The sequence below is a fragment of the Hemitrygon akajei genome, chromosome 8, assembly GCF_048418815.1.
Source record: "Hemitrygon akajei chromosome 8, sHemAka1.3, whole genome shotgun sequence".
Classification (NCBI taxonomy): Eukaryota; Metazoa; Chordata; class Chondrichthyes; order Myliobatiformes; family Dasyatidae; genus Hemitrygon; species Hemitrygon akajei.
Window position 1 is genome coordinate 23,060,751 of NC_133131.1, and position 16,167 is coordinate 23,076,917.

At 40.5% G+C, this 16,167-nt stretch overlaps 1 protein-coding gene across 3 annotated transcripts in view; it reads left to right on the top strand.

Moving 5' to 3' along the window:
* The window catches only part of acaca (acetyl-CoA carboxylase alpha), a 276,544-nt gene that overhangs the window by 137,021 nt on the left and 123,356 nt on the right, over nucleotides 1-16,167 (top strand). For all 3 annotated transcript variants that reach the window (XM_073053437.1, XM_073053439.1, XM_073053438.1), the window contains 4 exons: nucleotides 3,287-3,502; nucleotides 7,079-7,234; nucleotides 8,402-8,605; nucleotides 15,169-15,324. In XM_073053437.1, the coding sequence (XP_072909538.1) occupies nucleotides 3,287-3,502; nucleotides 7,079-7,234; nucleotides 8,402-8,605; nucleotides 15,169-15,324 (732 nt within the window). The remainder of the gene's footprint in view (nucleotides 1-3,286; nucleotides 3,503-7,078; nucleotides 7,235-8,401; nucleotides 8,606-15,168; nucleotides 15,325-16,167) is intronic.

Below are 16,167 nucleotides of genomic sequence, written 5' to 3' on the forward strand. Positions count from 1 at the left end.
CGTCTGGAAGATCAGAGTGGTCATGCGTGGAGCCAAAAGAGATGGTGGAGACCTTAAGTGGATTTTTTGCATCTGTATTTACTTGGAGATGTACTCAGAGCCTATAAATGTAAGACAAAGCAGCAGTGAGGTCATGAAGCATGTATAGATTACAGAGGAGGAGTTGTTTGCTAGATAAATCCCCAGGGTCTGATGAGGTGTTCCTTTGGACCCAGTGGGAGGCCAGTGCAGAAATTGCAGGGTCCCTGGCTGAGGTACTTAAAATGTCCTAAGCCTTGGGTTAGGTGCCAGAGGAATGGAGGATAACTAATGTGGTTCTGTTGTTTAAGAGAGATCCTAAGAATAAGCCAGGAAATTATAGGCTGGTGAGCCTGACCTCAATAGTTGGTAAGTTATTGTAATGTATTCTAAGGGAATGGATATACAAGTATTTGGATAGTCAACATGGCTTTGTGCATGGTACTCAGGTCTAACCAATTTTAGAGTTTTTCGAGGAAGTTATCTGGAAAGTTGATGAAGGCAAGGCAGTGGATATTGTCTACATGATTTTAGTAAGGTCTTTGACAAGATCCTGTATGGCTGGTTGTTGAAGAAGGTTTAGTCACTTTGCATTCAAGATGTTATTGTAAGTTTGACTGGACTTTGCCTTTGAGGGAGAAGCCAAAGGGTGGTAGTAGATGCTTGCCTCTCGTGACCGGAGGCCTGTGACTCACGTGCTGCAGGGACCAGTGCTAGGTCTGTTGTTTTTTGTCATTCAAATCAACAAACTGGTTGATAATGTGGTCAACTGGATCAGCAAATTTGCAGATGACACTAAGATTGGAGGTGAAGAGGAAGATTATCAAAGCTTGTAATGAGATCTAGAATAGCTGGGAAAATGGGCTGAAAATTTTCCGATGGAATTTAATTCAAAAAGGATTGAAGTGTGGCACTTTGGGAAGTCAGGCCAGGGTAGGATTTGGATGGTGAGCGGTACGGTACTGAGGAGTGTGGGAGAACAGAGGGATCTGGGAATGCAGATCCATAATTCCTTGAAGGTGGCATCATAGGTAGATAGGCTTAAAGAAAGCTTTTGGCACATTGACATTCATAAATAAAAGTATTGAATACAGGAGTTGGGATGTTATGTTTAAGTTGTATAATGCATTGATGAAGTCTAATTTGGAGTATTATGTGCAGTTTTGATCACTGACCTACAGGAAAGATGTAAATAGAATACAGAGAAAATTTACAAAAATTTTGCCAGGACTTGAGTTATAGGGAAAGATTGACTAGGTTAGAACCTTATTCCCTAAAGTATAGAAGAATGAGGGAAGATTTGATAGAGGAATACTGAATTACGAGGGAGGAAAGATAAGGTGTGTGGAAGCAGGTTTTTTCCCACTGAGGTTGGGTAAGACTACAACTAGAGGTCATGGGTTAAGGGTGAAAGGTGAAATGTTTAAGAGGAGCATGAGAAGAAACTTCTTCACTCAGAGGGCGGTGAGAGTTTGGAGCAAGCTGCCCGTAGAAATGGTGGATGTGGGAACGATTTCAACATTCAAGATAAATTTGGATAGGTACATGGTTGGGAATGGTATGGAGAGCTATGGTCCAGGTAGAAGTTGATAGTACTTGGCATATTAAAGGTTTGGCATGGACTAGAAGGGCTGAAGAGCCTGTTTCTGTGTTGCAGTATTCTGTGACTATGACTCTATATACCAAATGTCACAACTTTGCCAACTTTTCTAGTAATGGTGGTGTTTCTAAACCACTATTAGAGATGGGTATGGACATCTTTCTCCAGAGCTCATTCAGAGTTCTTGCTTCTGCAACAGTCCCTCCAAGTGTATTTATCATGGTAGAGCCCTGAATTAAGAGATGACGTGGAAGGCAATAGATAGTAATCAGATTTGGCTTGAACCCATGAGACTTCATGTGGTCTGGAGCCATAGTTTTGGACTCCCAAAGCTGGTTCCTCCTGCCTTCATGTCATTGCCATCTCTGGAAGGACCTGCATACAGAACATGACCCATCCAATTGACTCAATGTACATTCTGTTGTCTCCAAGTATGACACTGTGAGTATGACAGTGTTTGACTGTTTCTAAATAATTCTGAAAGATGATTCACCCAATTTTGGCTACAGATATTTGTAAATAGTAGTTTGCAAGGTTGACTTGGTAAAATCCCTTTTACTGTGCCTGAAAATAGTGGCTAGGTGAATGCCAGATGTTCCTTCCAGTTTCAACCATCTAATGTTTTGAAATGGTGGTTATTATGTAACTAAATGGCTTGCTGAGCTATTTCAGAGGACTTTTAAGAGCAATTTAACTTGTATAGACCCAGACAAGATAACATAGGCAGATTTCTTTTGAGGCACATAAGTGGTGAGTTTTTAAAGACGGCCTTTAAAACAGAAGTTTTTTTTCCCCCTAAGTTTTGAGGTTGTTTTTAATTTGCATTTAAACTGGGATCCTGCAATGTTTCCTCAAACCTTTGTTTCATTAGATTGGTAACTTTGCAAGTGCATCAACCATCAGCCACGAAGCTGTGATCCGAATTGTAGATATTTTTGAATTTTTCAGTGTACTAGTTTTGATCAGAAATTTTGCCACCTCATTGCACCTGGTTTATCTTGTTTTGGCAAGGTGAGTTAAACAGTTAACTGCTTTGAAATTTTAGAAGTTCATGCGAGTGGGTCTCTCTGGATGTCATGTTGTCTTCAATTCAATTCAAATTTAATAGTCATTCAACCATTAATACAACCAAATGAGACTGCGTTACTCCGGGGTCAAGGTGCAACTCAGTACAACAGGCACAAGATAGCAAGCACAAAAAGAAATAGTATCACAATCACAGAATAAGAGCCCCATAAACTCTGGATATCTATCCACAGTCAACTACAATAAAGTCCATCTCCCAACGAGCAAGCACTGGGGGCAGCAGCAACTCCAGACTGGACACCGCACACTGCCCCGCACCCAGAGGAATGCTCCGACCCCGACACCGCAACTTGATGCACATACAAGACAACAAACCCATATAGAATACTGTGGTTTGAGGGCCAGTCCTCACATATACAAGCACGTATAGAATATTAGTAAACACACAGCCACACAAATGTACATGTGTATAATCCAGACCCTTCAGTCCATTTGAAATCTTCGGTAGGCCACAACTGTGCCACGCCGCCCTCAGTGGATTTGATCCAGTTCTCCCTTGAGCTGTTCAGTCACCATCATGTGAAAGTGTTGTTCAAATTGGTCTTGCTGGATGACTGTTGCACGTCCCTGTCTGTTTTCCAGTTTCAGGAAGACCGGATCTACCGGCATCTGGAGCCTGCCTTGGCCTTCCAGCTGGAGCTGAACCGAATGCGGAATTTTGACCTGACCGCAATGCCGTGTGCCAATCACAAAATGCACCTGTATTTGGGCGCTGCGAAGGTGGAGGCAGGAATCGAGGTTACCGACTACAGGTTCTTTGTACGGGCCATTATTCGGCACTCTGACCTGGTCACTAAGGTGAGTCAGATGAGAGCAGCAACCGGCAGAACACTTCCTTCATACGTTGGTGAAACGTGGATGTTGAACCGAGTGGAATGGCTAAGAGTGACAGTAAGTCTGGTAGGAGAGATGGGTTTTGGTTCATCTGAGATGGGGTATGAGAATCTCTCAGGAAAACTGGAGCAACTGACTAGTTGGGACTTTCAATAACATTTCAGATGAGGCAGATGCATCTGATAAGGAGGTGAATGTGGGAAATTATGAGAAGACATTGAATTGGAAACGTGGGATTGATGTGGAATGCTCAGGTGCAGAGTGATTCAACCCAAGATGGAAGATGGAGTTGATGGTGAGGATTTTAGTGAGGGGGCGGTAAAGAATGGTTTTCATTTTACCAACATTTAAATGCAGAAGTTGCAGTCTGTAAGAGATTAGATATCAGATGAGTCGTGTGCTACAGCGGTAGTGGAGGGATTGAAATGCCGCGTGCATTTGAAAGATGGCTCCATTCCTGAAACTCATCTGGATTAGGAATAGGGGGAAACCAAGGGTTGACAGTTTAGGGAGCTGGGATATTGGTTGCATGAAAATAGGGCGAGATTCCACTGCTCGGGCATCGTAAGCGAAGTGGAACAAAACAAATATTGTTCCGCTAAGCCGGTAAGTGAAATTAAATTGGGGTTGCTCAAATGGAGGTGCATCTGCAACCTGACAGTATGACCATTGAGATCTCCAGTTTCAGGTAACTTGCTCCACCCCCCCCCCCCCCCCCGGTCCCTTTCTCCCTCCTCCTGATCAACCCAGGTGATCTTATGCACACCTTTCACCTTCCACAATCATGTTGTTTCTTTCCCCTTGCCAATACACATACATCCATCACCCGCACACTTCTTTCACTGGAACCCCTCCTCCTACAGTTCCTATCTGCCCACCTTACTCCCTTATTTGGTCCTGGTCTTCATGTTCCCCCTCTTATATGACTTCATGAATCTGCAGCCTTTGTTGTCTCCATCTACCACCTCCCAGATTTTATTGCTATCTCCACCCACCTCTCCCTCACCTGGCTCTTTCTGTCAATCAACACCCGCTCATTTGGGTCCACTTACCCCTTGACAGCTCTTGCCTCACCTCATTTTCTCATCTCTTATACCGACTATCTCCCTTTTCCTCTTCCAGTCCAGCCGAAGCACCTCGATCCAAAATATCAACTATCCATTTCCCATTGCAGATGCTGCCTAACTCGTTGAGTTCCTCCAATATTTCTTTTCCTTTGCATGAAGTTTTGACTGTTTAAGCTTGGAATAAACTTGATGTACTTCTCCAATAGAAATCACATCATGAGTTATATTATGTGTCATAATTCTAAGTAGGACTTTACTGTGTTAATGTGTCTGCAAGTCATTTTTTTTATTTTACTGCTTTTTAATGTAACTTTTGATGGTCTATTTCACTTCATATGATTTTTCACTTAATTTGAAAAAGTTGAACAAGCATAAAACTGTGAGGGCAGGTAGCATTTTAATTAAAAGCCCTTTTGATGCTTTAAGCAAAATGGCTAAATGAAACAAACCTGTATTTAAGGATTACTGCTTTTTGATTTATATAACTTTTTTAATTTCTTTTGTAGCCAGTGATTAAAAGTGACCTTAGTATTGTTTTTCAAAATTCAGCTGGTTTGATTATTCTCAGTTAATTGAGAAAAATATTGTTCTCTGATGTCAGTGTTCTTGCTGATTTCTTCTTTCAGTTAAACTGCATCTAACCCATGGGATTTTAATGGAGTTTGATCCTGTTCATTTCTCCATTTTCTGTGGGGAGTTTGTGTCTTTTTTTAAAATTGCCGCTTTTTTTATTTACTGCTTTTCTGAAAGTCCTATTTCTTGGTAGGATACAGATACTGGCTATTCTTTGAATTTGTCAGATTGCGATGATTTTAGAGTGTGACTCTCAACACTAGAATATTTCAACTCCAATTTCATTCCCAAGCCAAGATCCATCTTCCAACAGTCTAAACCCTTGAAAAGATTTTCATCCTTCCCTTTCTAGTTATCTTTTTTTGCAGCTGAAACTTTTGAATTCTGTGTAATCCAGGAATAATTCTTGTGTTCATCTACCCATTTGATAGGTTACAAATCCAAAGAAGAAAGATTATCAACTTCCCTTTGGTTTTATTTTGCTTTTATTCCGATTTTTCTTCATCCGCTCAACCTGTTTGGCAGGCTGCTTCACTTGCTTTCCAATTAGCAATTTGGAGGTGTCTTTTCTTGTGCTGTTTCTGCACTCTGTTTCCCTATCACCTTTTCTCACCTCCCAACCCTGTCAAACACAGCTGCCGATGTGAGATACATTCAGTCGGCGCTATTCTGTTTAGCAAAGCTTACTAGAATGAAGCAAATGTTAACTGAGGTTGCTAATCATCATTCTCAGCTCAGCTATCAGTTGTTGACTTCTGAGCAGAAGTGAAATGTACTCTTTTTTGTGTTGTTTGTGGCCCTAGAAGGGCTGCATATTTGTGTGTCTTCCATTATGTTTGCTATGGGTCATTGTAAGATGTGGAGAGGCCCTGTAGTTGGTTGGTGATTCTCATTTCATCGTCTGAGTTTTGAGAATGTAAGGTGGGGTGGCGGTTGCCTGGGGTGTTTATGGGAGAACTCATGTGATTTGGGATCAGACAAGTGGACCAATCAGCAGGAAGGCAAGGTTTGATGAGGGGTGGTTTGGGATTGAAGTCAGAGTAGAGATTGGGTATCCTGGAAACGGTGGGACCGAAGAAGAGGCAGTGAAATGGAACTCGTCTGAATGTGGTCCCGGTCCAAAGTATTATGCTAAAAATGTAATTGTTCTGAGGTTGCTCAGCAGTATTCGCTCCTATAACAACATGGACTGATTCCCCATGGTGCCTTCCAAAGAATACTTGAACAGGAAACTTGTTATTTGATGTACATTTGTCACAGAAATCCCTTCAGATGCACGAATAAATCTCGGCCAGTGTTGTCTGGTCAAATTCCTGGACTGGTGCATTGTGACCTGGAAATGGCTGCAATGGGATTCTTTCTGAACAAAATAAGAATCAAATGTATACATGCTGAATATAACAGGGCTGTGTGATTAAATTTCTAGGCCTGATTGCTGAACAGTGCTCTTTTCTATCTCCCATCCCCACCCCCTACAGTTGCCTTCCAAATCGAAGGACCACAAATGCACAAGACAAAAATAATCCCAGCAATTTGCCAGAGCACTTAGAATTTAGCATGCACTGGTGCCAACAAATCTTATGGGAATAATTCCATTGTTGCCGTGTGAAAAGTTTCTGAAAATGCAATTGCAGTTCTTTCCCATTTGAAACATCCATGGGCAAGTACTTCTCAGTGCTTGACAACTAGGGTCTTGATGCAAGTGATCTATGGGGTGTAAGATTCTCAAGTTCCTCTTCCATTATACACTGGTGGAAATGTAGACTACGTTGATGAATTTGCAGTTTTAGCTAGCCTTGAACGGTCTTATTAAAGATGTTCTAGATCTTATGTAATATGAGATGTTGCTTTAGTTTTAAAAGTCAAAGAAGTTTTTACAGTTTAACAATTTTGCCTACAGGAAGCCTCTTTTGAGTACCTACAAAACGAGGGTGAACGGTTGTTGCTGGAGGCTATGGATGAGCTGGAAGTGGCATTTAACAACACTAATGTTCGAACAGACTGCAACCATATTTTCCTCAATTTTGTTCCCACTGTTATTATGGATCCTTCAAAGGTAGGCTTTGCCTTTGAATTTATCTTGAGGAAATGGAAGCAATTAACAGTTTAGGTTTTGGGGGCTTGTGAACATGCCTCCTGGTGCACTGAGAGTGGGCTGTTTGTGGGATTGGTAATTTTGGAGAAAGTTAAAGATCTGAATTTATGTTTCTTACTAACTGCAACCCCTTGGTGGAGAGCTGAACAAGATTTGCCATTATCATTGCGCTCTGGCCACAGGACAATAATGTGGACAAGACGATGTAGCACATACTCCAGTCATCTGATCCCAGGTTTCTTAATGATAACTTTGAGATATACAGTTCATGTCCATCCAGATATTAAATTGGGTCACAATCATATTTCTACGTAAAACTCAAGTTTTGTATTTCATAGTTTTAATGGTTCTAAAAACATGTTTTGATAGTTGGCATTATTAAGTTCATGTTTATTATCATTCAGCCGCACTAGTATATACAGCTAAGCGAAGCATCCTTCCTTTGGGGCCAAGGTGCAAAACACAACATATAGATATGACAAAGCACAATACAGTCACAGAACAATTTTAGCACAAATCTCTGAGTGGCATGGCCTGAAGATTTGATGGTGCACAGGGTGCTGTTCTGTAGAAGTTCTCCAAATCTATTATTGTACTCAATTTAATCTGATCATGGTCAAAAAATGCAACACTAGTTTCAATGTTCATGGACTAGGTACAAGTACTAAGCAGCGATTTCAAATGTTTTGCTAGCCACGACTACTGCAGAAGCTACAGGTTTGAATTGAGGACATCATTCAGCCCTTTGTCAGCTAGCCTAATAATATTAGCTGTTCAGACTCACAATTTTAGTCATGGTCCTCTGGGCACCGGTAACTGGAAGGTGACTGGGTTTGTTAATTTCTACTGGAAGATAATTTATTCAGAAAGAGGACATACAAACTGACCTGATACAATTGATATATTTCTAACCGCAAACAAGAGAAAATATGCAGTTGTTGGAAATCAAAGCAACACACACAAAATACTGGAGGAATGGATGCTGCCTGGCCTGCTGAGTTCTTCCAGTGTTTTGTGTGCATTGATATATTTCTAACTTGCTTTGAACTAAGGGCGGTATAAATGTTAGCACAGTGATTGTTTTCAGTAAGCCTGTAGATTGTGTTCAGTTTTTGTTCTTTCCTGCAGATCGAAGAGTCTGTGCGTAGCATGGTGATGCGATATGGCAGTCGTCTGTGGAAGCTGCGAGTGCTTCAGGCTGAGTTGAAAATAAATATTCGCTTGACACCCACAGGGAAAGCAATTCCAATCAGGCTGTTTCTGACCAATGAGTCTGGTTACTACTTGGATATCAGTCTGTACAAGGAGGTGACAAACTCCAGGACTGGTCAGGTAGGAGTTTAATGACCAACTTGTATATTACGAATTTTGCTTTCTGAAGTTGTTTTTGCAATCATAAGTACCATCGTACCACAATGCAGAACAGGGACATTAAGACTATTTGAAGCATGGAATAAGTTATCTAATTTGACGAAATGTTGTGCTGGACCCAGATTGGAGATTTGGCTGCAGGAGAGGCATCTTGCCTCACCACCTTTGTTGAAAGTGTGGAATGTTGCGTTAAGCACCATTAATTTTTGGGACCAGGCCTATGTGGGAAGGGACATCAGCGTGGGGAGGGAAACAGGAAGAGGGTGAGTTGGAGTCTGGAACCAAAGTTACAGTCAAAAGGAGTAGAGCATAGGAATGGAATTTGACAAGAGAGCCAGAAAGTTGATGGTTGACCAAACTCCCATTAATGATAGAGTAAGTGTGAGACAAAATAAGTCTAGTTTAAGAAGAGCAAATAACATGAGCTGAATTTGTAACCAAAAGTAGATCTATGTGAGAAAAGGCTATTGAGTGATGCGATGAGAGTCTATTTGGTGGGATGTAGAGAGCCACTGGCACAGTGACATAGCAATTAGTGCCACAACTCCAGTAACCCAGGTTCAATCCTGATCTCCGGTACCTGCCTGAGTGGGGTTTTCCAGGCGTACTTTGTTTTTCTCCCAAAGGTATTCACGACAGATGAATTAGCTTTTCTAAATTTACCGTAGTGCAGATGTGTGGCAGGATAGTTAATGGGGAATTAATGAATATGTTCTGTACTATCTGTTACACCACTTGCATATAGGACAGCAATGAAGATCTTCTGTTTCTGGTGGTGGTCAGGGCTTTTTCACCATGTCAGTAGCTCGGTTTTCACTACCATCGGTTAGGCAAGTCTCGGCGGAGACTCGGGAATACCGTTGTATTCAGATGTAGAAGGATTCTTCATGACTGTTTCCTTAACAAGTTTGGTTTACAAATCAGGGTTGTTAGCCCTGAGCTGAAACTCCAAACCTGGAGGACCAGTGGACCACTCTTAGTCTGGTCTCTACCCTTTGACCTTTTTGGCATGGGTGACCCTACCAAGAGGCAAAGCGTAAAGCCCTGATTCCTGCCAATGTAGCTCTCCAGGTCATTGAGGCATGCACGCCTCCAAACCACATCAAGGTTGTGGTCCTCATGGAGGAATTGTAGATGTTACAGGAAGATAAATAGGAAAATGGAATGATTGCATTGGCTTGATGAGGGAAAGGCCTCCTAATTTGTAAGAAAACATGAGCTTGCTTGGAATGAATTATTGAGGCTACTGGATTCAGTGTGGTGGTCATAAGCTGCGTAATTTTCAATGCCCTGCGGTGGATAAAGGACAGGGCTAAATAGTGCTTCTTTGCTCTGGTTAGACAGAGGAACTGATGCTACATTGAGTTGGGTTGTTCTGATGTCAAGTGCATTTTTGAACTTGATTCTGCAAATCGCTGGAAATTAATGCAGCTACGTTGAGCTGAGGCTGAGAACCCCCTTTTCATCTGAAGGGATGAGACCACTGATAGAGAAGATTTTCAAAAGTTCAGGTACTTGAAATATGAAATAGAACCAGAAAGAGCTTGAAAGATTCAGCAGGCCTGGCAGCATTTGTGGAAAGTGTAGCAGAGTTAATGTTTCAGGGCAACGCCCAAAAAAAGAGGTGAATGTCCCGTAGTTTTGGGAGAAGTCAATGGAATAGTTTTGGAAGAAGTCAGTGGATGAATTGGTGCCAACGCTGGTGGCAAACCAGTAAAGAGGAAGGATAGAATCTGAAGGTGTCCGTGTGTTGATGGATGTTCCATTTCCTGCCAAGTGCAGTGGGAGATTAGGAAGTGAAAGAACAGCAGACCAAACTTAGAGTAACACATACAAAATGCTGGAAAAACTGATCAGGTCAGGCAGCGTCCAAGGAGAGGAATAGCGGGTCGACATTTTGGGTCAAGATTCCTTTCCATGGATGCTACCTGATCTGCTGAGTTCCTCCTGCCTTTGTGTGTGTTACTCTGGATTTCCAGCATCTGCAGAATCACCTATGTTCCAGAGTAAACTTAAGTCTTTCTGTATCGTGGCACAACATGTGTGAACTTCAGATCATAATTTTCCCACGTCGTAAATGTGTGTTGTTGTGCCAGTCCTGTCTCCGCTCTCAGCCACTGGAGTAATCGTCTTCTTTGTAGAAGAATGTTTTTTTATTTTTTCAGCCAATCTGGTATCTATTGTTTTAGTTTCTCAATACTTGAGAAATGGGAAGTTTCTATGATGAAAATCATGAAATTCTACACTTTGCAATTTGCAGTTTGACCTTTTCTGTGATATTCTTCTGATTGAGTTTATGATAATGAAATTACTGAGTATACGTCCAGTAACCACAGCAGGAAGAGATGGGGGCAAAAGGAGTGATTAAATCTCCTGTGTTCTTATAGTAATACCTTCTATTCTTAGCCACAGTTGCTGTGCTTCTTTGTACAGTTTGATTACATTAACTCATATCACAATGGCTTCAAGGCAAGCCCTTTCTTGTCAGTAAATAATGCCACAACTTGTTTTTCTTTGTAATTGTGCGGAATAAGACTTTTCATGGCAAAAACTTTCATTTTCATTATGTATTGTAAATGACAGAAGAGGTCAGGGAAATGACTACTAGGCAATACAGTGAAAGAGGATATTAGAATGTTTGTGTGGGTCACCTCGGGTAGCCTTTGGAAAGTTTCCTCAGAGACTGCTTGTACGCGTGATTGATTGCTTTCCACGTTGGCTGTTGATGAAAGATACAGCAGCAGCCGCAACGGCAATGGATTATGGCAGGGATACCTACTGTGGCCCTATCAGAGATGTGTCACTAATCCCCAATGTGCAACGCACGGCAACTTATCACCGTGCTTCAGTGTGCATACAAGAAAACCCTGTAGTCCAACTCACCTAGGAGTAAAACATGATGGGGAGAAGAAGGTATCATTGCAACAAAAAATGCCAAATCCGCTGGAACTGTGTGGTAGGCTGTTTGGCATAAGGGCATGATTCTCTTTGAACTGATGTGAATTCTTTTGATAGATCATGAAGAAAGAGTTTAATATCTTTCGCTTTTAAAAAAAAAAAGCTCTTTAGGTTCTTGAGCACTCAGTGCATTATGTTTAAAAGCAGAATTGCAATGTAGCATTTGTTTAAAAAAACAAATATTTGTAAAATCTGCTGAGATACAATCATATTTTTCTACAAGATACAGTAACAAAGGTGAGTACTTTCTGCCATGTAAATTTCCTTACGCAATTACCTAATATCAGTAATTTTTGAATCTCAAAGGTCTACATATTAGGGCAGCATCAAATGGCCAGATATAATCGATGTAATGTTTAAATAAATAAATGCTTTCAGCCATGTTCAATTTATATATTCCGGAAAGTAATGCAACTCATGAAATTGAGACTATCAACATTTCTCTTGGCTTTTCCCATTCATGAAACAGTTTTGCCTTCAGTGCAATACAATGTTGATAATCCAGCGCTCTTGGGACTTGAGTAATGCCAGACGAGAGGGGCATGAAATATTAGCAGCAGCAAAGATTAAGAATTCCAAAGCTTTTTACAAGTGTAGAGAATAGGGCCCTACAGTAGCTATCTTGGAACCAGTGTAGCCGAGCATTAAATAAGTGTTTCTCATCTATATTTATCAAGGAGAAGGGCATTTTAGCAGGAGAACTCAGGGAGGGTGTGGTAAAATTTTAGAAAGTGTTAGCATTAAAAAGGAGGCGGTATTAAATGTTCCAGAAAATGCAAAGGTGAATAAATCCTCAGGAGTTGATGAAATATATCCCAGGCTGCTTTCAGAGACAAGGGAAGAGGCTGTTAGAATTTCTTTTAAATCTTTGCTGGCTTCTGATGCCATGTTTGATGACTGGAGGACAGCAAATGTTGTACCTTTATTCAAGCAGGGCAGCAGGGATAAGTGCGATCACTGCAGGCCTGTGAGTCTAATGTCTGGTAGAGAAATCATTGGAAAAAAAATCCCAAGGGACAGGATTAACCTATATTTAGAAAGGCAGGGATTAATCAATGCATGTCTTTGTTAAGGGGAGTTCTTGTCTGAACAAATTGATGTGAATTTTTTGAAGGGATAACAGAATTATTTTAATGGGTGCAGTGCCGTTGTTTCTGTTTTCATGGGTAGTAAGGGATTTGGCAAAGCCTCACATGGAATACTGTTCCAAAAGGTTAAAGTCCATGAGTTTCAAGGCAAGTTTGCAAACTGGAACCAAAATTTGCTTGGTGATGGGAGGAAGAGGATGAAGATGGAAAGTTATTTTTGTCATTGGAGGCTTGCAACCAAAGATGCACTACAGGGATTGGTGCTGACATCTTTACTGTTTGCCATGTGCTTTCACAATTTGGATATAAATGCAGGAAATATGATTTGTAACTTTCCAAATGACAAGAAAATTGGTGGTGTTGATGACAATGACCCAAATAATTTTGGGTAACAGTAAGATATTGATGACTTAGTAAAATGGAACAATGACAGATGAAGTTTAGCCCTGATAAGTCTGTGGTGATGCACCTTGAGAGGACCATTGAGGGTGGGGACCACAAAATGGGTGGTCAGGCTCCAGGAATTATTGAGGAGCAGAGGGACCTTCATGTACAAATCCAAGAATCCTTAAAGAAGGCAACACAGGTGGATAAGGCAGCGAAGAAGTCATACAAGATACAAGCCTTCATTAGTTGAAGTATAGAATATAGAAATAGGGAGATCTTGGTGTAACTTCATAAAGCAGTAATACATCTTTGACCACCATATTTTTGGAGGAGCAGATTCAGATTTGTTTATTTGTCACGTGTACATTGAAACATATAATGAAATACGTCAATTGCGTTTACAAGCAGCACGACCGAGGGATGTGCTGGGGGCAGCCTGCAAGTGTCACTACACATTCCAACGTCTACGTAGCATGCCTACAAGAGGGTGCAGAAGAGATTCACCAGCATTTTATCTGGGGTGGTGCATTTTAGTTGTGAGGAAATGCTGTGTTTGATTCCTTAGAATGGAGGAGGCTGAGGGAGGACAAGTTTGCAGTGTATAAGATTATCATGGACATGGTGGATAGTAAGTAACGTTTCCTTTAACTGAGGTATCAAAAGCTGGAGGACATAGGTTTAGGGCAAGGGGAAGAGGTTCATTGGATATCCATTAAAGACTGCCTTTTCTATTGGGAGGCTGCTTATAATTTGGAATGGACTGCCTGACTGAGTGGCAGAAGTGGGTATCTTGTATTATTTAAGTAGTACAGGTGGCCCCCGCTTTACCAATGTTTGCTTTGCGCCACTTTGCTTTTACAAAAGACCTACATTAGTAACCTGTTTTCGCATTACAAAGAGGATTTTCGCTTTTACAAAGATTTTCCCCGTATAAATTAATGGTTCTTCGCTTTACACCATTTTGGCTTAAGAAAGGTTTCATAGGAACGTTCTACCTTTTGTAAGGAGGGAGGGGAACACCTGTATCTAGAATGTACACTTGAATCACCAAGGCAAAGAAGACTAAGTATTGGTAAATGAAATTTATGTAGATAAGTAATTGCTATTGAATAGGTATATGGGCCTGTTTGAGTGCAGTATGAGCATATCAAAATGCTGCAAGCTCACACTGCATCAGAGGATGTTAATTTTTCAATTAAATGACATTTCATCAGAATATAGGAAGTTAATTCTAAGATTCAGAGAATGGAAAAGGAGAGGGGGAAAATGGGAAGTCTTGGTCAGGTGATTCATAAGGAAAATGAACTGACAAAAAAGATGTTATGAATTGAGGAGCAACAGACACAAAATGCTGGAGGAGCTCAGCAGGTTAGGCAGCATCAATGAAGAGGAGTTGATGTTTCAGGCTGAAATCCTTCATTCCGGACTGAAATAATTGTGGTGCAAATGAAATAAAATGTCTGTCCAGATATGAATAGGAGAGGAGCAGTATCATTGTCACTCTCCTGGGTTAACAGTTTAGATAATGTTTCTTGTTGAAAGACGTCTGTAGAAGGTGAAGAAATCCAAGTGATGGAGAATTTGCTTACCTGATGATCAGAGACATAACTCAATTGTATGTAGATTGTGGTTGATAAATAAAATGATGGTATTTTGCACAAGTTACCTAATCTGAATTTAGTGTGCCTAATGTAGAGAAATATATTGTGGGTAGTAAATATGGTCAATTGAATTTGCTCTTTCAGTTGGAAAGAATGTTGATGGTGAATAAAGTGGGAAATGAGTAAGAGTAGAGAAAGTCTTCCAATTTCATTACTTGGACGTATTGGGAAGTTGATGTGAAAAGATGAAGGATTGGGAAAAGATTTGGGTACCACTGAATATCCCCAGCTTTGTTTTTATTTTCTGCTTTCAAAATCTGCAGTGTTTTGTTTTATTTTTTCAATTAATAATAATGCTTATGACCCAAAATCATTTTCAAAGCATGGAAGGAATGAATATTTGTTCAGGAGCCAATACATTTATTGAAAGGATGACTGTCAATTTATTTGAAAAATAAAATCTTTTTACCATTTCTTCTTCTGATAACAGATCATGTTTCAGGCTTATGGGGATAAACAGGGACCATTACATGGAATGCTTATCAACACACCTTATGTTACCAAAGACTTATTGCAATCTAAGAGGTTTCAAGCACAATCCCTTGGAACGACTTATGTGTACGACTTGCCTGAAATGTTCCGACAGGTAAATCCTTTGGAAACCTTCTGTTATTATGATGGTGTTGTTACTATGTGATGAAAGTCTGAGCTGAAACTTCTGTAGTTGGGATTTTGTGAGGCAAAACTTCTGGGCATGAGTTGTAAGAGTTAACATTGATTCAAAGTGTTTAATAATCATTGCAGTATTTTAAATAATATTACTTGAATTTTAAGATTATTATGTCCTCAGTCTTCCTTTGCTGTTTTTAATGACTGTGTCTGATCTGCCTTTTTAATTTGGTTAACTTTCAAGCTACATTGATTTGAATCACAGATTTCAAAGTACATATATGTCACCATATACAACCCAGATATTCATTTTCTTGTGGGCATACTCAATAATAAACATAACAGAATCAATGAAAGACTGCCTAGCTTGGGTATTCAACCATTGTGCAAAGACGACAAACTGTGTAAATACAAAAATAAATAATAATGCTAATTGATCATTTAGATTCAAATTTATTTATCATGCTTCCTATAGTGGGAGAGTTTAGGACCAGAGGGCACAGCTTCAGAATACAAGGACATCCCGTTCAAATAGAGATGAGGAATTTGTTTGGCCAGAGGGTGGTGAATCTGGAATTCAATGCCACAGATGGCTGTGGAGGCCTGATTGTTGGGTATTTAAATTGGAGGTTGATAGGTTCCTGATTAGTCAGGCATTAAAGGTTATCGCGAGAAAGCAGGAGGATGTGGTTGAGAAGGTTAATCAGCCATGATTGAATGGCAGAGCAGACTCAATGGGCTTGAATGGTCTAAATTTGCTCCTGTGTCTTGTATACATTAAAACATAGAGTGTGTGTGTGTGTGTCATTTGTGTTACCAA